The 18,212-nt window shown below is 40.0% G+C and overlaps 2 protein-coding genes across 17 annotated transcripts in view; both read left to right on the forward strand.

Annotated features, from left to right (window-relative positions):
* IFT74 (intraflagellar transport 74) overlaps positions 1-9,547 on the forward strand; it is a 64,565-nt gene extending 55,018 nt beyond the window's left edge. For 3 of the 5 annotated variants that reach the window (XM_073345555.1, XM_073345556.1, XM_073345554.1), the window contains exons 19-20: positions 2,473-2,533; positions 5,821-6,636. In XM_073345555.1, coding sequence (XP_073201656.1) covers positions 2,473-2,533; positions 5,821-5,936 — 177 coding nt within the window. In that variant the 3' untranslated portion in view covers positions 5,937-6,636. Of the gene's footprint in view, positions 1-2,472; positions 2,534-5,820; positions 6,640-9,477 lie in introns of those variants that run through there. The other 2 variants (XR_012159120.1, XM_073345557.1) reach the window with 2 other exon arrangements.
* An 869-nt stretch (positions 9,548-10,416) lies between these two features.
* The window catches only part of TEK (TEK receptor tyrosine kinase), an 87,515-nt gene continuing 79,719 nt past the window's right edge, over positions 10,417-18,212 (forward strand). For 6 of the 12 annotated variants that reach the window (XM_073345540.1, XM_073345544.1, XM_073345545.1 and 3 more), the window contains exon 1: positions 13,661-14,289. In XM_073345540.1, the coding sequence (XP_073201641.1) occupies positions 14,238-14,289 (52 nt within the window). In that variant the 5' untranslated portion in view covers positions 13,661-14,237. Of the gene's footprint in view, positions 11,007-13,658; positions 14,290-18,212 lie in introns of those variants that run through there. The other 6 variants (XM_073345541.1, XM_073345543.1, XM_073345548.1 and 3 more) reach the window with 3 other exon arrangements.

The raw sequence follows: 18,212 nt of genomic DNA on the forward strand, positions 1-18,212 counted from the left end.
ACTTGGGTTTGAATAGAGACTGTGAGTGACTGGGTCATTACACATATTGAATCTATTTCCCCATGTTAAGTATCCTCACACCTTCTTGTTAACTTGATTATCACTACAAAAGTGTTTTTTCTCCTGCTGATAATAGCTCATCTTAATTAATTAGCCTCTTACGCCACTTTTTCATGTTTTCATTTATATATCTTCTTACTATATGTTCCATTCTGTGCATCCGATGAAGTGGGCTGTAGCCGACGAAAGCTTATGCTCAAATAAATTTGTTAGTCTCTAAGGTGCCACAAGTACTCCTGTACTTGACTTTTCTTTTTTTGCTTTTCCTTCCCCTTCCTACAGGCCAGCAAGGTTTCTTTCCCCCACAATAACTTTCATATTCATTTTTTTATTTACATTGTGTTTCAAAAGTAGATCAGAAGGGAAGAGGCTTTTAAACTCTCCACCAACTTGGAGTCTTCCAATATACATACTATATACAAATTATCATTTTGGCAACAAGTCCTTTACTGACTGTAGAGATAGGAGGAAGGAGGAAAACAGATCAGCTTTAAGAGAAAGAGGGAGAGACAAAGAGAGGATGAGAACTGATTTCTCTTCCAGCCACATTCTTATTGTGTTTTGGGGTTGGTGTGTGTGTGCGCGTTTTTGTTGTTGTTTGTTTGTTTTTTTCCCTCACTTTCATGTAAATTTTTCTGCTTCAGCTTCAGGGATTGAGAATCTGAGGTGTCACCTTTATTGTTGGGAAACAATTTAAATTCTGAATATATGAACTAATTAGAATAGAGAGAGTTGAATATATAAAGTAGAAATAACTATTCAGTGATTATGCAAATCTACAAACTCTTGTCTCGTGTCTGCCAACTAGTCAGAGCACGGGGCAGTATTCAAACTGAAATACTTTAATAGGACTACTCTGGGTGCTGTTGAGTAAGGCTATCCGATCTCGTCCATATTGATTATGTAATTTGCCCACTGACAACCAGTCAGGGTTCAGACAGCTGTTTAATTGGGATAAAAGTGTGCAGCCATCAGTAACTGTACAGCATCCCTGCACTCTGATTAGCTGCAACTCTTCTGTTTCATCATTATATATAAGAATGCTTATGTTCTCTTCCATCAATAAGAATTTCTCCTTCAACGTAATTATCATATTCCAAAGGAACTTAGCTTGAAGAAAAGTGAGATCCCAAGATGACTGATTAGCCATTTTGCCAGTCTGCATAGCTATTGATGTACAGCGTACATCCTTTTTATATATCAATCACACAGAAATGTAGACAGGCTTTATATGACTTGAGAGCTTTACCATTGATAAGATTGAAAACAGTGGCCTTAAAAGTGTTTTACTAAGTGGAGTTCATTGTACAAGAAGCTATATAAAAAAAAGTGCTGATCATTTGCTTCAATCTCTATTATACAATATTTCAAATTCAGGTGCCTTTACTAGGTATATTGCATTTAGCAGCACCCATAGTGGATGTGGAATGTAATTGATCACAAATATCTTTTTTCATAACTTACACAAACAGCAGAATTCATGTTTGCTTTGAACTAGGGATAAAAAGGATGTGGTATATGGATAGATTTTTTTTTCATTATAAAGATAATTTTGGTACAGGGTAGGGAAAGCTCTAACACAGCATCTATTTTCAATCATTCAGCATGATTTTCAACCTCAAACATATTGATATTGGTGGCTTTCCTTTAAAATTTGGTTTTAAAATGATGATTTTCAACCTTTATTTTTAAAAATACCTTTAAAAGGGTCTACATACCTTGAAACAAAAAACCTTGAATAGTAGCATCAGAAAAACAATTTAATATTATAAAATTGTATTGTGAGGAATATAATATAATATCCACATTAGCTTCCTGTTGATGCTGAAAGTATTGAAGAAGTGCCAACATATAACCCACAGTCTTACAATCTTCTCACTACAGCTCTGCTCTTATCACAGCTTCTGGCATCAGACAGGAAACTCAGCTATGGAAATAAGGAAGTTTTTTCTGTACTGCTGTAGGGTCCAAGACAGTGTTGCGATATATTGTATCAGTGGTGATTTTGCAAACATCATCTTTCAGTGATATGAAAAGATAAGAATTCATATCTTCCTCCCGGGTTCATCTTTTCTGTGACGCTTTTATGATTGTTCAGAGATGACAATCTCAAATAATCATTCAGTTTTTCATGTTCCATACCAGTTATATTCAGTATTTTCATTTTTGTGCCAACAGCAGAGCAGTAGCTATGTGAGGGGTACATTTACATACATATATATTATGGGATATTTAAAAAATCCTTCCCAATTATTTATCGTCTAGTTTTCTTGTGTTGTAACCACAATCTTATCAGTTTGATAGAATGTGAGGTATTGATAAGACAACTTGGGGTTTTTTTTTTCCGTATAAATGGGTATGTGTCTGTTTTCATTTGTGGCTGTTCTTAACATTTTCTTTTTGTGTTTTCAGCTTACAAATTTGGAAAGGAAGTGGCAGCACCACGAGCAAAATAACTTTGTGATGAAAGAATGTATCCTTTTTTTAAAAAAAAATGCTGACAATTAATATAGTATAGTAATTGACTAAAACCTTTTCCTCCCAAAAGCAAAGTCAATCAGGACAGTTTTACAGTGGCGTGGGGAAGGGGGATAAGGGGTCTTGCAAATGTTTGTTGGATGGGTAGACTCTTATATACAATGAAACCTGCAACTCATTAGGCAACCTCCAGCATTAAATGACTCCATATAGTATTCCAAGCTTCCAGTATTTTTATTTGATCACTAAAAGACCAGCTGTACACAGCATATACTTTCTCCTGTACTCTTGGGTTTATCCTAGGGCATACTTTTCACCCATAGGTTTTCTTCAGTGATTATTCTTACACCAGCCCATTCTTATACTTAGCTTTCCAGCAAAGGCAATGATTTTTTTTTCAATGTATATAGCTCCATAACTATGCATGACATTTTACAGTATGTAAAACACAGCAAACAAAACCCACAAAGGGCCAAATATTGCTTTTAGGTGCTTGTTAAACGCAATGAGAGTTGCTTATGTGAGAGCAGAATTAGATCCCCACATATTGAGGAAAACTTCCCAAAAGCTAGTGGTAATGACACTTTCAAAGAACATTCATTGCAAAGAACTGCCATAAAATAGTTTTTAAATAGGTTTTTAAACTAACAAAAGCATAGCCATTCTAAATGAGAGCTGACATTTTGTCCTTAACTTGCGCTACTGTCCCTAGTTATTGCAGAGATCTGAATTGTGCATAATCGTATATTAATTTTATTATCCAGGGACTAAAATGTTACTAAAGTAAACTCCCTTCTTACAAAATGACCTAAAAACAGTAGCACTGACAAATTAGGGATGCAGTGAGATCATTGTTATACCATTACAGCTCAAAATATTGTAGGTACATAGAAACTTCAGTACTCAATCAGACCAGTGGTCTAGTCCAGTGTCCTGTCGCAGATGGTGGACAATGCTAGATGTTTCAGAAGAAAGTACAAGAAAACCTGTAATGGACAATTATGTAATAACCTGCTCACAGGAGAAATTCCTTCCTAACCCGTGTCAATTAGGACATGTCTACACTAAAAATGGTACAGCTGAGGCTGCGCTGCTGTAGCACTGTAGTGTAGACACTTAATACTACAGCTATGGAAGGAGTTTGTCCATTGTTGTAGTAAATTCACCTCTCCGAGAGGTGGTAGGTAGCTCGACGAAGAATTCTTCTGTTAGTGGTGTCTACACTTAGGCTGGCTTAATTACATTGCACAAGGCATGAAATTTTTCACAGCCCTGAACAACATAGTTAATTTTAAGCCAACCTAACTTTGTAGTGTAGACCGGTCTTTTGTAGTTGACTTATGCCCCATTGCAAGAAAGTTTATATTCCATTTAAAAAAATTTTTTTTATCCTATCGTAACAGATCTCTTTAGTCAACTAGCGTCTAGTCCTTTTATTTAAATCCTCCTCGATCACAATTATACAATGAATTCCACAAATTGGTTGTCGTGTTTTATTTTTTTTTAAAAGTCCTTGCTATCAAATTCAAATTATTGTGTGGAGAAAAATTGTGATTACCATTAAACTCAATTATTTTTTAAAAAACCTGATATGCAGTAAAATGATACCTCAGTGAACCATGTGCTTGCTTTCTGTGCTTGAATACAATCGATAAAGGATTAGTTTCCAATAAAGTTTAATTCTCCTTCATATACAAGATCTAAATATTATTACTGATGACAATTACCTCTGCAGATGCCTACTGTGAAATTAAGTTCCCTACCACATGGCAATGGCTCCTATTTTTGTTTTCCCCTGTGCTTCCCGTTGTTCTTAGGATGTCCTCCTAAGGAGTAGAATCAGGTTGAACCAAGAAACCCCCAGACTAATAGAGGAGTGCCTGCTTTGCTCATGGGCAAAGGACATTATGATCTCCTGTACTGACAGGTGAGAGAACTTCTGCTGGTGGGCTTAGACCCAGAAGAGCCTCCCAGCACAACATGGCTGGTCATTCCCTGATCAGATCCTGGGACTTCTTAGGCTAAGATCCAGAAGAGCCTCCTGTCATTACATGATTGGGTTTGGGATCCTTTCCTCCACAGGGATATTTTGTCAAGACAAGAAATCTTGGACCCTGACACCTTTAACCATCTGCCATGGAAGAAAGAAGCTAACTATCAGGAAACGTCCAAATGCAAAATTAAAAAAACCACATGCAAACCTCTAACTATAACCTTACTGCTAGAAACTGCTTCTAAGTCAGACAGTATACCAAGTGTCCAAGCACAGATCCCAAAACAAAGAGGGATTGAGTTTCCTGTTTGCTCGGCCTGACAGACAGAGAAGGAACAGTTGTCAGAATAGGGGCTTTTATATCCTTGGTTCTGGAATGCTGGGACATGCCCACCCTCCCACAACAGTTAACTGCTTTGAAATGGATTCATTCACCATGTGACAGTGAGTACAGTCTCCCAGCATGGACCTGCAGAAGCAATACATTTAGAGAATAAAAGATACTTCAGTAACTTTTCCAGCACATTTTGGACTTGTCTAAACAGTGCTCAGAACAGCTATGTAGATGTTCAGGCTTGAGCTGAAAGGATGGAGGGAGACGGGCTTCAGAGCCTGAGCTCCAACCTGCGCTGCAATATCTACACAGCTGTTTTTAGCACCATAGCATGAGCCCAAGTCTGTTGACCTGGCCTCTGAGACTTGGTGCTTCTCACTGTGTAGACGCACCCTAAGTGGCTTGTGTGGACCCCGCTGGCGCACACACAAAGTTCCCTAGTGTGCGTTAATGAAGTGCTGTTTGAAACACTAGAGCCTAGAGGCTGCTGCTCACTGTAATCTACCCGCAATGCTCAATACACTAGTGGGCACTAGAATTTATATTCCTTTTCATGGGCCAACGCACCTCATAGACGAGGGAGGGAGGGATAGCTCAGTGGTTTGAGCACTAGCCTGCTAAACCCAGGGTTGTGAGTTCAATCCTTAAGGGGGCCATTTAGGGATCTGGGGCAAAAATTGGGGATTGGTCCTTCTTTGAGCAGGGGGTTGGACTAGATGACCTCCTTAGGTCCCTTCCAACCCTGATATTCTGTGATTCTATGTAGCCCTTATTGTGATACAATGGCTAACCTGTTAAAGCAGCGTAGTTCTTTAGATACAAGTGGTGCTTTTCCGTTATCTGCAAGCCTTGACAATTTTTCTAGAAGGAGACTTCTTGTAATCTAATTCCCTTATGATCTCTAATTAGGTTAGTATTTTTCTTACTAGTTGCTGTCCTTAACTCTTTTAATCAGTCATAGCAACAAAAAGTCAGGAGAGTGACTACCAGCCAGTAATGAAGAACGTGAGTAAGCAGATTGCAGAATATAACAAAACTCTCATAGAGGCTTTACAGAACACCAGGAACTGAACCCAGGCGCTTCCTTCCTGCTCCAGTGGACCAACAATAGGAGATGTCCACAAGCACTGCAGGACTCTGAACTGCTGAGCTGAAAGCACAGTAGGTGCATTCAAAAAATTCCTCCAAGTTCCTGAGAGAGTAGTGGTTTCAGCAGTTTTCTTCATTTTAAATATAGATAATATCTCTGAAAGCTTTAAAGCCAGAAAAGACATTTAAAGTGAGCCCACTGGATACCCATTCTGGATATGAAAATATAGTTTGCTCTACAAAGTTAACTATTTGGGGCCCAACCCTGCAAACCTTACTCAAGCAAAACCATTGGGGATCAGTACTGTAATCATTACTCAGGCAAACCACACATAGAAAAGAATGGGAATTTTGCCTCAGTCAGGACTGAACATTTGGCCCTTTGTTGTTGGTAAACAATTGTCTTAAACCTAATGAAGATAGCAGACCAGATCCTCAGCTGGTGTGAATCAGCATAGCTCTCCCACACCAGCCGAGGAAACAAAATGTAGGGCTAATGCATTTTAAGGCTCTTTCATTGTATTTTCATTTCTGTAAAAGACAATATAATTACTAGAGCATCTCATTATTAAATGTGATATTTGGTTAAGGTTATTATATAAGGAGAAATGTATAGTGGAGATTCTAATAAAAACTTAGCTAAGGAAAGTTTTTTTTCTCCATGCTGACTTTGTGTAGTTTTGTTTTTCACCAATAAAGAAATAAAAAACGAAAGTTATTCATAATTCTTCTTTTTCTGAAGATGATGTCTTGTAGGATTCTCTGTCTCAAGTTTCATGCCCCCCTGTCATGTCACAGCAACAAGCAGCTCCAATGTGATCAGAAGAATGTGTGAAATAGAGAATTCTATGTGGCTATATCTGTCAGTACTTTTTTAATCCTATTTTTTACTGTTAAATTATTCTGTATGGTTTGGACTGAAGGCATTCCAGGATCCCTTAAAATAACAACAACATTGCTGTTGTTACTTCCCTTAGTTATTTTCTTCTTTTCCTACCTACAGTATAATTATCTATTTCTTATTACCTTTCCCCCACCTGGGAGGTCAAGTTAGTCAGGCTGTTTCCTGGCCAGCCAAAAGCAGGTACTGTAGCTTGCAGAGAGCTAAATGTAGACAAGGCTCCTGGTCAGACTCGGCTGATCTTTTATCAAAAACAGCAGAGGCGGGGTTAGTAATTATTCTGCTGTCACAGAATAGGAAGGAATCCAAAGGAAGAGTTAAAGACCCTGTCACTTGCGCCTTATAAAACTAGCCTGGATAGAGAATTACGAAATATGCCATGGGCATGGCATGACCTAATTAGGTCTTTTCCGTTTCTTAATGTCTCTGAATCTGTGACTAAACATGTTATCTTCAGCATGAAGGAAAGTTACACGAGAAGATTCTTGGAAGGACCATGGTTTCCAAATTCAGCTCAGTAAATGCTCCTGTTCTCTGTATTTATTATTTATAATATTTAGACAACATGACAGAACAGGATTTCTATAAACCAAAATCTGTTATCTAGGGGAAATTCCCACTAATGTCTCTTCCTTCCTCTCAGAGTTTCAGCTCTTCCAGTGGCACTTATTTTGTTAAACAGGGTGGGAAAGTTCCCAGGCCTTTGTTTTGTCCTTCACAGGACTTCTATCATAAACAGACACTGGCTCGAGTACTATATTCTTATTTTGTTTTCCATGAAGCTCTTCTGATTGTCATCTCCTGAGGACCTCCCCTTCATATCTTCTTTTAACACCTTATCCTCAAGGCCCTGGTCTCCTCATATTTGACATACTGCTTCCATAACTAATCCCTGATGACTGAAGAAGAAAAGAATTGAACCTGTTGGCTCCTGCATGCAGGGGCAGAGCACTATCCATTAGGTCACGACTTCTCAATTCTTTTTATTTTTCCCAAATGAGGTTTTTAGATAAAGTATCAAATGCAGAAGAGGTGAGCAAACAGCACACCAAAACAATCCTGTTTAAACCATCAAAATGTAATTTCAGCAGGACAGGTTCTCTCTCTGGGGATGTCCATAAGGGTCTGGTACTAAATTCAAATCTACCTTTATGTGAGGCTTTCACAGTGAGAGCACACTAGGTAGCAGCAGATAAACAGACAATGGAATTGACATTTTAAACCTTTTCTGCTTTTCCAAAAGACAGGCCATAACATTCTGGAGAAGTATGGGTAGCTCAGATGTAAAAATACCTGCTGCTCAAAGGCAACATGGGCTTTGAAGACTCCACCACTATTGTGGTACTGTAGCTGTGATTCTGGCCTGTGCCCATCCTGATTGACGGTGCATAGCAGTGAAGCTGATGGGCCTCCCTTTGGCAACTATTCTGTACCTGTACCATGCATGGAGACGGGTCCAGAAGGTCTTGCCCTGTTCTTTCCTCAGTGTCTGTCCAATGCTGCATGCCCCTTGCTCTGGGGCTGTAATATTGTCTCCAGGGAAGCAATATTTCTGCTGCTGAAGGAAGGTCTTATTGGTCTTATTGCTGCTGCTCATGGTGAGCACATGGTTTTTTTTTTTTTTTTTAAATCAGCTACTTTCTCTCCTGGCTCTCCCAAGCTCAGGAAGACGATACATGTTGGCCTGATGAGCACTACCAACATAAACATGTAATCTTGGGAGACCAAGTACATCTGCACAAAACAAGTTCTCTCTGAACGTTCCTGCAAACAAAAACTGCTCATACCAATGTTTGCAGAGAAGCGAACAAAAAAGGGTGCAAACAGGGCTGAATCAAAATGCATGCTAAAAGTTGCACATTGTTCAAGAATATATTTTCCTCCCTACTTACACAATCTGGCTGGATTTGGACCAGTGGCAAAGACATAGAAGGCCCCATACTGTTAGCATTCTGTTGGGGCAGATTTGGTATCTTTGTGTGAGCCTTTTGTTTAGTTCTAGTCACGTGTAACAATCATTCCAGTCAGAACACGGATTCTTTCTCATTTCTTCCTATTCTACCTGCCAGTGGTTATTAATCTAATAGCTTCTCAACTCATGTTTTTTAATGTTGGCATGCTTTGTTTTAAGGACCATGAGATGGTTAATTTCCAAGTTAAAGTCCCTTTCAATAAACTTCTGTGGTAAAATGCCTAAGAATAAAAAGTCCAAGTAATTAGATCTTAATTTTAAGAGAGAGGTCTCGATGAGGCAGATGGAGAAAGAAAAATAATCTCTTAGTAGTTTGTGGGGGGAGGACATCAAGGTGACCCCTTTAAAACAACAAACTAGCAACAACAACAAAAAATACCACACACAAAATTGGAGATCCCTTTGTAAGAATCTGATATGAGTGGATTCCTTGGAAGTACGTTTTTTTCTCGCTGATAAGCTGTCGGGGGGGGGGGGGAGGGTGGATGTTGCAATGGGTAGAAAAAGTTGGATTCAGAAATGAACAAATCAGAATGAACTTAATACAATACAGTCCAAAGATGATACTAGCCTTCTGCAGGCCTTTCTCCTTAGATAGAGAGATGTACGTTCTCTGAAATAGCTTCCTTTCTCTTTCTTTCCCCATTTAGGCTTGTATGTGGATTTGGGACGTATGAAAGGACTGCCCTGGAGACAAGTGCTGTGTTATCCAGAGAACAGGTACAGTGACAGGTGTACAAGGTACTCAGCACAGTGCCAGATCAGACCTTCAATGAGTAGTGTTATGTCAACGCCGGTTAATATGAGGGTTGTCTTAACATGTGTCATGAAAGGTTACGTTGTTCACTGATTTTAAACTAATTTTACAGCCTCACTTTACGCACACATGTATGGTGCTTGCTGATTAATAAATTAGACACAAATTACATGTAAATCAATAGCCATCCCCAGTTGAGCCTGGTTGAAAAGGGGGGCTGCCAGCCTGTTTAATACCTGTATTAAATTGCTTGTTTAAAATGTATATAATGCCTTTTGTCTGGCAAAAAAAAATTTCCCTGGAACCTAACCACCCCCATTTACATTAATTCTTATGTGGAAATTGGATTCGCTTAACGTTGTTTCACTTAAAGTCGCATTTTTCAGGAACATAACTACAATGTTAAGTGAGGAGTTACTGTACTAAGGTGGCAGTTTTATCTGTGAAATGTTTGGGAGCAGACAGACAATTTGGGGCAGAAGAAAGCTTTGTAATTTCTCAAAACAAGTTAGCATTTGGTTGTAACCCCATTTTAAAAGGTGTTCCCTCCTCAGGCTGAGGACCTAGGGCAAAATCTTCTCCCTACTTCCCAGCTTAGGCGCCAACTTCCTCTCTACCCAGGGGGTGCTCGACCCCTGCTCCCACTCCACCCAAGCCACCACCACCGCCTCTTTCTGCCCCCTCCCTCAAGAGCCCCTCATCCCCTGCTCTTCGCCCTCCCTCCCAGCACCTCCTGCACACGGTAGAAAAGCTGATTGCGGCCGGCAGGAGGTGCTGGGATGGAGAAAAAGGAGTTGATCAGCGGGGTCGCCGGTGAGCAAGAGGTGCTGGGGGGGTGAGGGGGAGCTTGGCTGCCGGTGAGTACAAATTTTTTTTGTGGGTGCTCCAGCCCTGGCAGCATAGCTGGGCAATGGCTACTACTTCAGCCAAATGGCTGGAATAGTGACCCCTAAGCTACCCTTTGCAATGGGTCAGGACAAACATATTAATAAAGTGGAAGATCTCTGATCTTGCCAGTAAACAATCTCCACCCTCAGCACATCATCACACAGAGAATCCTATAGAAGCTTCATTTCCCACCCCTCGCCGCCCCTGCACAGATAAGCCACACTGGTTCTGCTGCAAGATAGCTTGTCACACCACAGAAGAGAGAGCAGGATTTTACTCCATGACTGGGAAACCATCCATAGGCCATATAGGCCAGATCTTGAAGCCAACAGAACTACTTTGACTTGCACCAGCTCAGGATCTGACCCTATAGGTTATGCTGGTATAAGAGGGAAAGAACAGACTTGCACCAAAGCAATTTCTTTTAGATTTTAGGTGGAAGACTGCTTAGTGAAAACAGCTTTCAACTGGAAGGACATGGCTATCCCACTCAGACTGAGATCTTTGATAAATCAGTTTAAAACGAGGGACAAGGTAACCTACTTCTACCAATATAGACATTTTTGAAAGCTAATGTGAGTAATAAATGAAATTTGGGGATAAAAAAACATGCAAAAGTTATTTTGATGCATCCATGGTGATAAACAATGGGGCAACATGTATAATGCAATGTCTTTAATGCCCTGATTCAGCAAAGCACTTGAGCACATGCTTACCTTTGATTTCAGTGGCAGTTAAGCACATCAACAGACAGGATCTGTAAATGCTTCTCTAAATAGGGATGGACTTGAACTCAAGCACATGCATAATTGCTCTGCTGAATCAGGACCAATATCTGCAGGTATTTCACAGAATAACTATTGTTGTATTTTAAAAACTTAAACTGAAATATACCAGATTTACAGGTCAGAATGTTAGCATCGGTATCTTGGTTAGATTCTAACTTGGCTAGTTACATTCTTCCCTGGCAGTTTCAGTTGGATACAATATTCTTTGCTTGCTGTTCTAAATTACCACATAGTGTTGCTGTATGCTGTTAAATAGTTGACATGCTTCACCCCAGAGATGGTTACATTTCAGTGACAGAATGATCAGTGGGCATTACCTAATGCTTCAGAGGAAAGTGAATTACCCTTATAATGGACCTATCCAATTATGCATGCTGTATTATAATCATGATCACCATACTTAGCCCTTATGTAGTACTTTATATCTACTAAGTGCCTTACAAATGGGGAGAGGATGGAATTCCCTCCTGATCTTGGCAATGATCAGTTTGTGCCCTGAAGAATGAGATTTGGTTATTTTAGCTTGAAATAAGCTACAGACCAATGGTAACTTCATTCAGGAGTCAGGACCTGGGTGAAATGGCTTAAAACACAGAGCACATTGACAAAGTAGACCAAAAAAAGAGAGATTATTATTTATATTATTACCATATTACCATATCTCCTTGTAGCAATCATTATGGACCATGACCCCGCTGTGCTAGATGCTGTACATACAAAGAACAAAACATGGTCCATGCCCCCAAAGAGTTTACAATGTAAGCATGAGCCAACAGATGACAGACAGGAGTACAAGGAAACAGTGAGACAATAAATTAGGCAGTGTTCCTGCTAGTGATGGGTTCAATGCACAGCATTTTGACTTGCAACCAGACTTCAAAAACCCTAGTGTTTGAGGGTGTTTAGGGTTGGGATTTTGGTTCAGCTTATTTATTATAACAGAAGGGCCTTTTGTAAATAGTGGATCTGGATTCGGACTTCAGACATCCACAGAGTTTGGTGGGTTTGGGTTTTGGTGCAAGCCCATCTTTGATTTTTTCCTCTTTAATAAGGAACTTTATCCTCTAGAGCAGAATGAATTTTAATACAGGGTGGGCCAAACATAATCAGCTGTATCGGGGATTTGGGGTATAGGCCAGTGTAAGGGGCTGTTAGTATTAGCTTATGAACTACTGGTTGGTGAAGGAAGTGAGCTGATTCTATTGCATTTTGAAATGTTAAATAATCGGCAGGTGCTCAGAGATTGGCCTGTGCACTTTTTATTATTCTAAATAAAAAGAAAATAAATAATTAAACAAATAACTTCCTGTATGATGAGGATATTCAAACCAGGAATTCAAAGACTGGGGAGTGTTTGCTGGCTAGTCGGTACTTTTGTAAAGTCTGACAAACAATTGGAGTCTGTGTGTGAACAAAAGGGATGTACTTCAGGTTTGTGAGTAAAGGGAATGATGCAGTGTACCTCTGTGTCCATGCAGCACTGAAGGACCCTCAAAGACGGACTTTAGTGGCACACAAGCCTTGTTCTGGGTCACTGCACACAGGGAGTTGCACCCTAGGTCTGTATTTATTGTTTTGATGGGGGAACATAAATGATTCTAGGGAAACAACTTCTGAGCCAGCCCGCTGCAAGTTAAACATGTGACGTGCGCAAATTCTGCCTACATTTCTAGACATCTGGGAACCTCTTGCAGAGCACATCCTGGGACCCAATCCTACTCCCATTGAAATCAATGGGAATTTTCCTAATGTCTTCAGATGGAAGCAGAATCAGCCCCGTAACTCACTTCCCAGAGGAGACTGAGAACTGATATCTCTGTTCTTCTTGAAGTGTCATTCTGGGTGTTTTTACCCATGAAAGCTTATGCTCAAATAAATCTGTTAGTCTTTAAGGTGCCACTGGACTCCTTGTTGATGCTGGGTGTTGGCAAGACTACAGTGTCTCCTAATACAATAACCTGGGTTTATTTCTAGTCAAGTGGTTGTAAATAGGATTGTTCTTTATTTGCAATTATATTGATTTGTCTGAGTGCCACCTCTCCACTTGTATGATTAATTTTCCTCTATTCATGTGGTTTTACATTCTAGGTTTTTATCTTGTTTATTCTTTGTGCAGTTAACTTTGCTCCCAGGCCTCTCGAGTGCTGTGGCATTTAGGTTCCACTGAAGTCAAAACAAATCTTGTTGTGATTTATTATGACATCAAATTTTCTGAGTCTGTTTCCAGTCTTGGAATGAAAAAAAAATAATTTCCAGTAACATACATGAAGTAATGGGGCGGTTTGCTAGAGAGCTCTGGGCTTTGGTCTGTATCGGATTTGATGTGTTGTTTTGTTAGGGTTCTCCTTAATGTTTGTATTGTAGATGCCTTGCAGTAAGCATCTTCTGAGTGGATTGATTAAATAAATAAATGAAAGACTATTGCCTCCTGAAAGCCCTCCACTGAAATGCTGAAGCGTAAAGTGACCTCTGGAGCAATTAGCAGATCTGTAGTTTGAGCAGAGGGTGGGATGACAATTTCCACATGCTGTACATAGGTGGAGAGCTTGTTATTTGCACTATTCCGCCTATTGGAGGATGCCACTATTGTTCCTGACATTGCTGACCATGACCTGTTGCTGGTTCTCTGACAGCAATCCGCTGCCTCTCGAACAGCCCCAGATAAGTGTTATGATGTATTGCTAGATGGACAGGGTTTGCAGTGCCTCACGGTCCTGTTGATACAAAATGCCTTTAAGATCCTGCCTTTCCCATCCTAATCTACAAAGGAAACAGGAAAAAGGAACTTAAACTCCCTGTACTCAGACAGCAATGAGACTGTTGTAGCCTGCTCCAGCACTGCAATTTCTTGCCTCTGACTTGTAAACAAGAGTCCTCGTACCATGCAAGTGAAGAGTAACCAAGGTCTACCCCACTGAAAGGATAATCCCAACCCCATGAGCTGCTGTGGAAACTGGATGGATGTATTTCGGAAAGCATGGACTCTTTAGCACATTTAATTCTCTGTGGATTCAGCCTGATGATTTCAGGTAAGACTTTGCTTTAGTTACTGAGCTAGCATTGCCGAGGTGCCGTGGCTTTACTGTTTCTCGCGCAATGTACAGACAAAAGGGCCTGATCCTAAAATCCAAACTGCTGAGGTATCCTTCCTAGCATAATTCTCACATTGACTTCAGTGGGATTATTTACATAAGTAAGGATCTCTCATGTTGGGCGAAGGTAGCAGGATGATACTCTGATTCTTTGTCAGAGGGTGGCTGAATGCATTTGGGATCTGTAGCTAAATCTTTTTTAATCTAGCTGCTGTTTGTTCACACTTACAAATGCTACAGTGTGGATTCCTCTGCTGAGCCAGTTAACTTTTTCTCTGAGCCAGTTGTTTGGAAATGATCACCACATGGTTTTTTTGTAAAATCTGTTCTAAATGTTGACTCTTACTGTCCACCTCACAAATATAGAGGTGAAACACAAGCTAACTGGTAAAAATCTGATATGTGTTCTATCTAGTATTTATTTTTAGCTAGTCTCTTCCAGCTGCTGAGTCTAGAAACTAATTATTGAACATTGAAGCTTGAATAATATGCATTAAATACAGTGGATTGGTTCATTACAGACACTGTTTAAAAACAAGTCTGACTCAACAATATTACTACCCGACATCATTTGCTTGTCTAAATAGTACAAATTGTAAGGTATGGATTTCCCATACCTGGTAAATGTATATTTATGATTTTATTAATGCAAAGTTTATTTCATAGCATTAAGAGCCTTAAGGGTCAGAGATGCTTTACTCGAATACGCATTTTTCTGATAGGTTTCAGAATAGCAGCCGTGTTAGTCTGTATCCGCAAAAAGAAAAGGAGTACTTGTGGCACCTTAGAGACTAACAAATTTATCTGAGCATAAGCTTTCATGAGCTACAGTTCACTTCATCAGATATCTTCTTTGCATGTGGTTCTCTCTCAGCATTGAAGTATATGCTCACACCACTAGTGTCTCCCTCTGACCTGTTTCTAGGCAATCTCTTCAGTGTAAGATACAACACATGAACTTGATAAACCTAGAGATGGGCCTCAAACCATCTTTTCTATTCATCCCTGAAAGTGTAGCTTCGGATCTAATTTTTCTGGCTCCAGGCCATCTCGAGATAAAATGGAATGTGCTATATAGCTGCAGACTGCTACAGTAAGAGACAGAAGGTAGTAACAAAAGAAAACAGAATTTTTCACTGCAGTATAACTTATTCTACAATCTCTTGTTCTTAATGGGTTACAAAAATGTTCAGAAGTACAATGAATGGTCAATAAAAGGGTTTGGGGTTTTGAGGGTTTTTTAAGTATCTGGAAAGGTCTGTGGCTATCTGCAGGCCAAAAAGTTTACATAAAATGTGGTGAGTGTGTGTATGTATTGTTATATAATTATTGCTGCATTAGGTTGTATATTTGTATTCCTCTTTTGTGATGTGGATTGCTTGCTTGTTGTAGATGTATAGTGATGTATAGCTTCACAGATTAGCAATAAACATGGACAGTGTGCTCATTTGAGTTTGGCATTGAAGAGCTGCCAGTCACAGCCCTTTCCACAGGACTTGACCAGTTAGGTGTGTATTTTAGTCACACCCATCTCAATAGATCTGTCAGCTTTCCCGCTTTTGTTCAAGTGTGATATCATGTTTCCTGGGGCCAGTGGTGGAAGACAATGCTAATCCCCTTTCCTCTAGATATAACAGGCGGAGTTCAGGAAAGCAGTATTGACATTCCCTAAGCAGGGGAGACATTAAAGTCAATGCAACTGGCAGACTGTGAACTGACTTAACCTTGTCCCAAATAGTTGTGGGCTTTTGTGGGTGTGCTGCTGGGTAGGCGCAAAACTACTCCACCCTTGTTCCAAGGTGGGGACCATCCCTCTGGGCTTGACTCCTGGTTACATTAAATGCCCTGTAATTTCCTTTACTTCATCATCATCAACAGCCAAAAGACTTGATTCCCAAAGATGCTGTTGAAGTGAGATATAATATAATGAATGCCTCTCTCCAACAGTACACAATCCAAAGTACATCTCCATTGCACTGCAAAAGGGACAGGTTTAATGCTAGTGATAAACGTGAAGCAAAACCAGGAATGTGAACACTCTTGCCTTCTGTGGAGGTTCTGTTCTACGCTTTGCATGTGGCCCTTAGCATCATGATGGGCTAAACCAAAGCCCTGGATCAAAACCCCCCTGACATTTATGGATGTTTGGATTCAATTCCCAACTTCATGGCTTGAGCCCATCTCAGTTTAATTCAGAATGGGAACAGTTTTCACTGCTCTCATCTTCATTTTAAAGGACCGAGGAGGGATGTAATTAGGAATAAACATTATAACTTGTTCTTAGGCCTGTTAACAGGATTCTGAACCAGACTGGGAACTTATTTACAGTCTCTCACACTGGGCTTCAGCAATGTTAGTGTCTGAGCCTCATTTTAACAGCTGTGAGCCTGGAAAAGTCAACAGCAATTAAAAACAAGTTCTAATACATTTTGCCAACTATTGTGGGTGGGAAGCTTATGCATTTTCAGACTACTAGCATGAGCAACATGTGTGAAGATTTGCTTTCTACCAAGCATGAGACAATCCAGAGGGTTCCTAAAACTTCTAGGGTTATTTTTGTTGATTTTTATTTCAATCCATATATGATGAAAAATGACCTTCAAAGGCTTTGAGCAAAAGCATCTTTACAGCATAACTATAATTCAGAGAGAGAGAGAGAGAGAGTGTGTGTATAAAGCTAAACAAATATAATCAAAACTGTATTACAAACCATATTGTACCAGGGTTTCTGGTTCCTCCTCCCCGGGAGTGGGTGAGTTACGGTGTCTAACAATTCTTTCGGTCTGCAGCACTTAGATTAGTTACAGCGAGTGGTGGCACAGTGTCCTGGTTCTTTTCTAGTGGCTCCAGCCGTTTCTTCAAAATGTAAACGTTGTCAGAGTGCGCAGAATTTAAACTCTTTGTCACAGCTAATCTAGAAGTTATGGCTTTGATGCAGAAATCATGGGGTAAAATGCTGTGACCTTCTGGAAAGCAGTACTTTTGTACAATAGGTCAATCTAGATGATTGTAATGGTCTCTTCTGGCTGTAAAATCTATGAATCTATGGCTTTGGGTTTTTTATTAAGTTTGTAGGTATTTGTGTGCAAAGAAAACCTTGCAAATGTGATGTGCTGCACAACTGTCTGACCCTGCAAATAGACAGTTTGAAACAACAGCCCTAACCACAGGCTGCACTCAGCCCACAACCTAAGGGTGGCTCTGTGTCACCTTGGTAGCTATACAGTGCCGCTGTGTGCCCACGGTTGGTGTAAGTTAGAGTTATTCTGATAAGAGGAGTTCCCGCAGCTAAGAATAGCTAGAGCATGGAGGCATTGGGCCAGGCCTAAACCCATCAAATCCATAAGAGTGAAGTGAAATCCCATGATAATCCGAATGAGACGGACATATTGTGTCATGAGTAGAGCTAGTCAGAATATTGTAACTGAAATTACATTTTGGTAAAATTGCTGATTCATTGAAGTTGAAACATATTGCAGGGATGTATCAGTCGCCATGACGTTTTCTTCAGGAAAGTTTGGGTCAAAGAAAGAGAGACTGATTATAGCTTGGTGATTAGGGCCTGAGATGTGGAATATTCAAGTTCCTCCTCTGCTTGATTTATAGTGGTCTGGGATGAAAAACTCTGCTCTGAATCAAGTAGAGCAGGGACTTGAATTTGGGTCTACCAGGCCCGTGCCCTACCCACACACAAAAGAATTTCATTGTGATTCACTGTGATTACAATGAAGCTCACTGGAAAGTGACAGGCTGGAGTGCAGGATCTGCAATGAACCAGTTAAAACACGTGTAACTGTTCAAGTATACATTTGTGATACCCATCCTCCAGTTAAGTCTGATAAATCTGTCCCAAACTCAGC

Source organism: Lepidochelys kempii, chromosome 5, assembly GCF_965140265.1.
Source record: "Lepidochelys kempii isolate rLepKem1 chromosome 5, rLepKem1.hap2, whole genome shotgun sequence".
Lineage (NCBI taxonomy): Eukaryota > Metazoa > Chordata > Testudines > Cheloniidae > Lepidochelys > Lepidochelys kempii.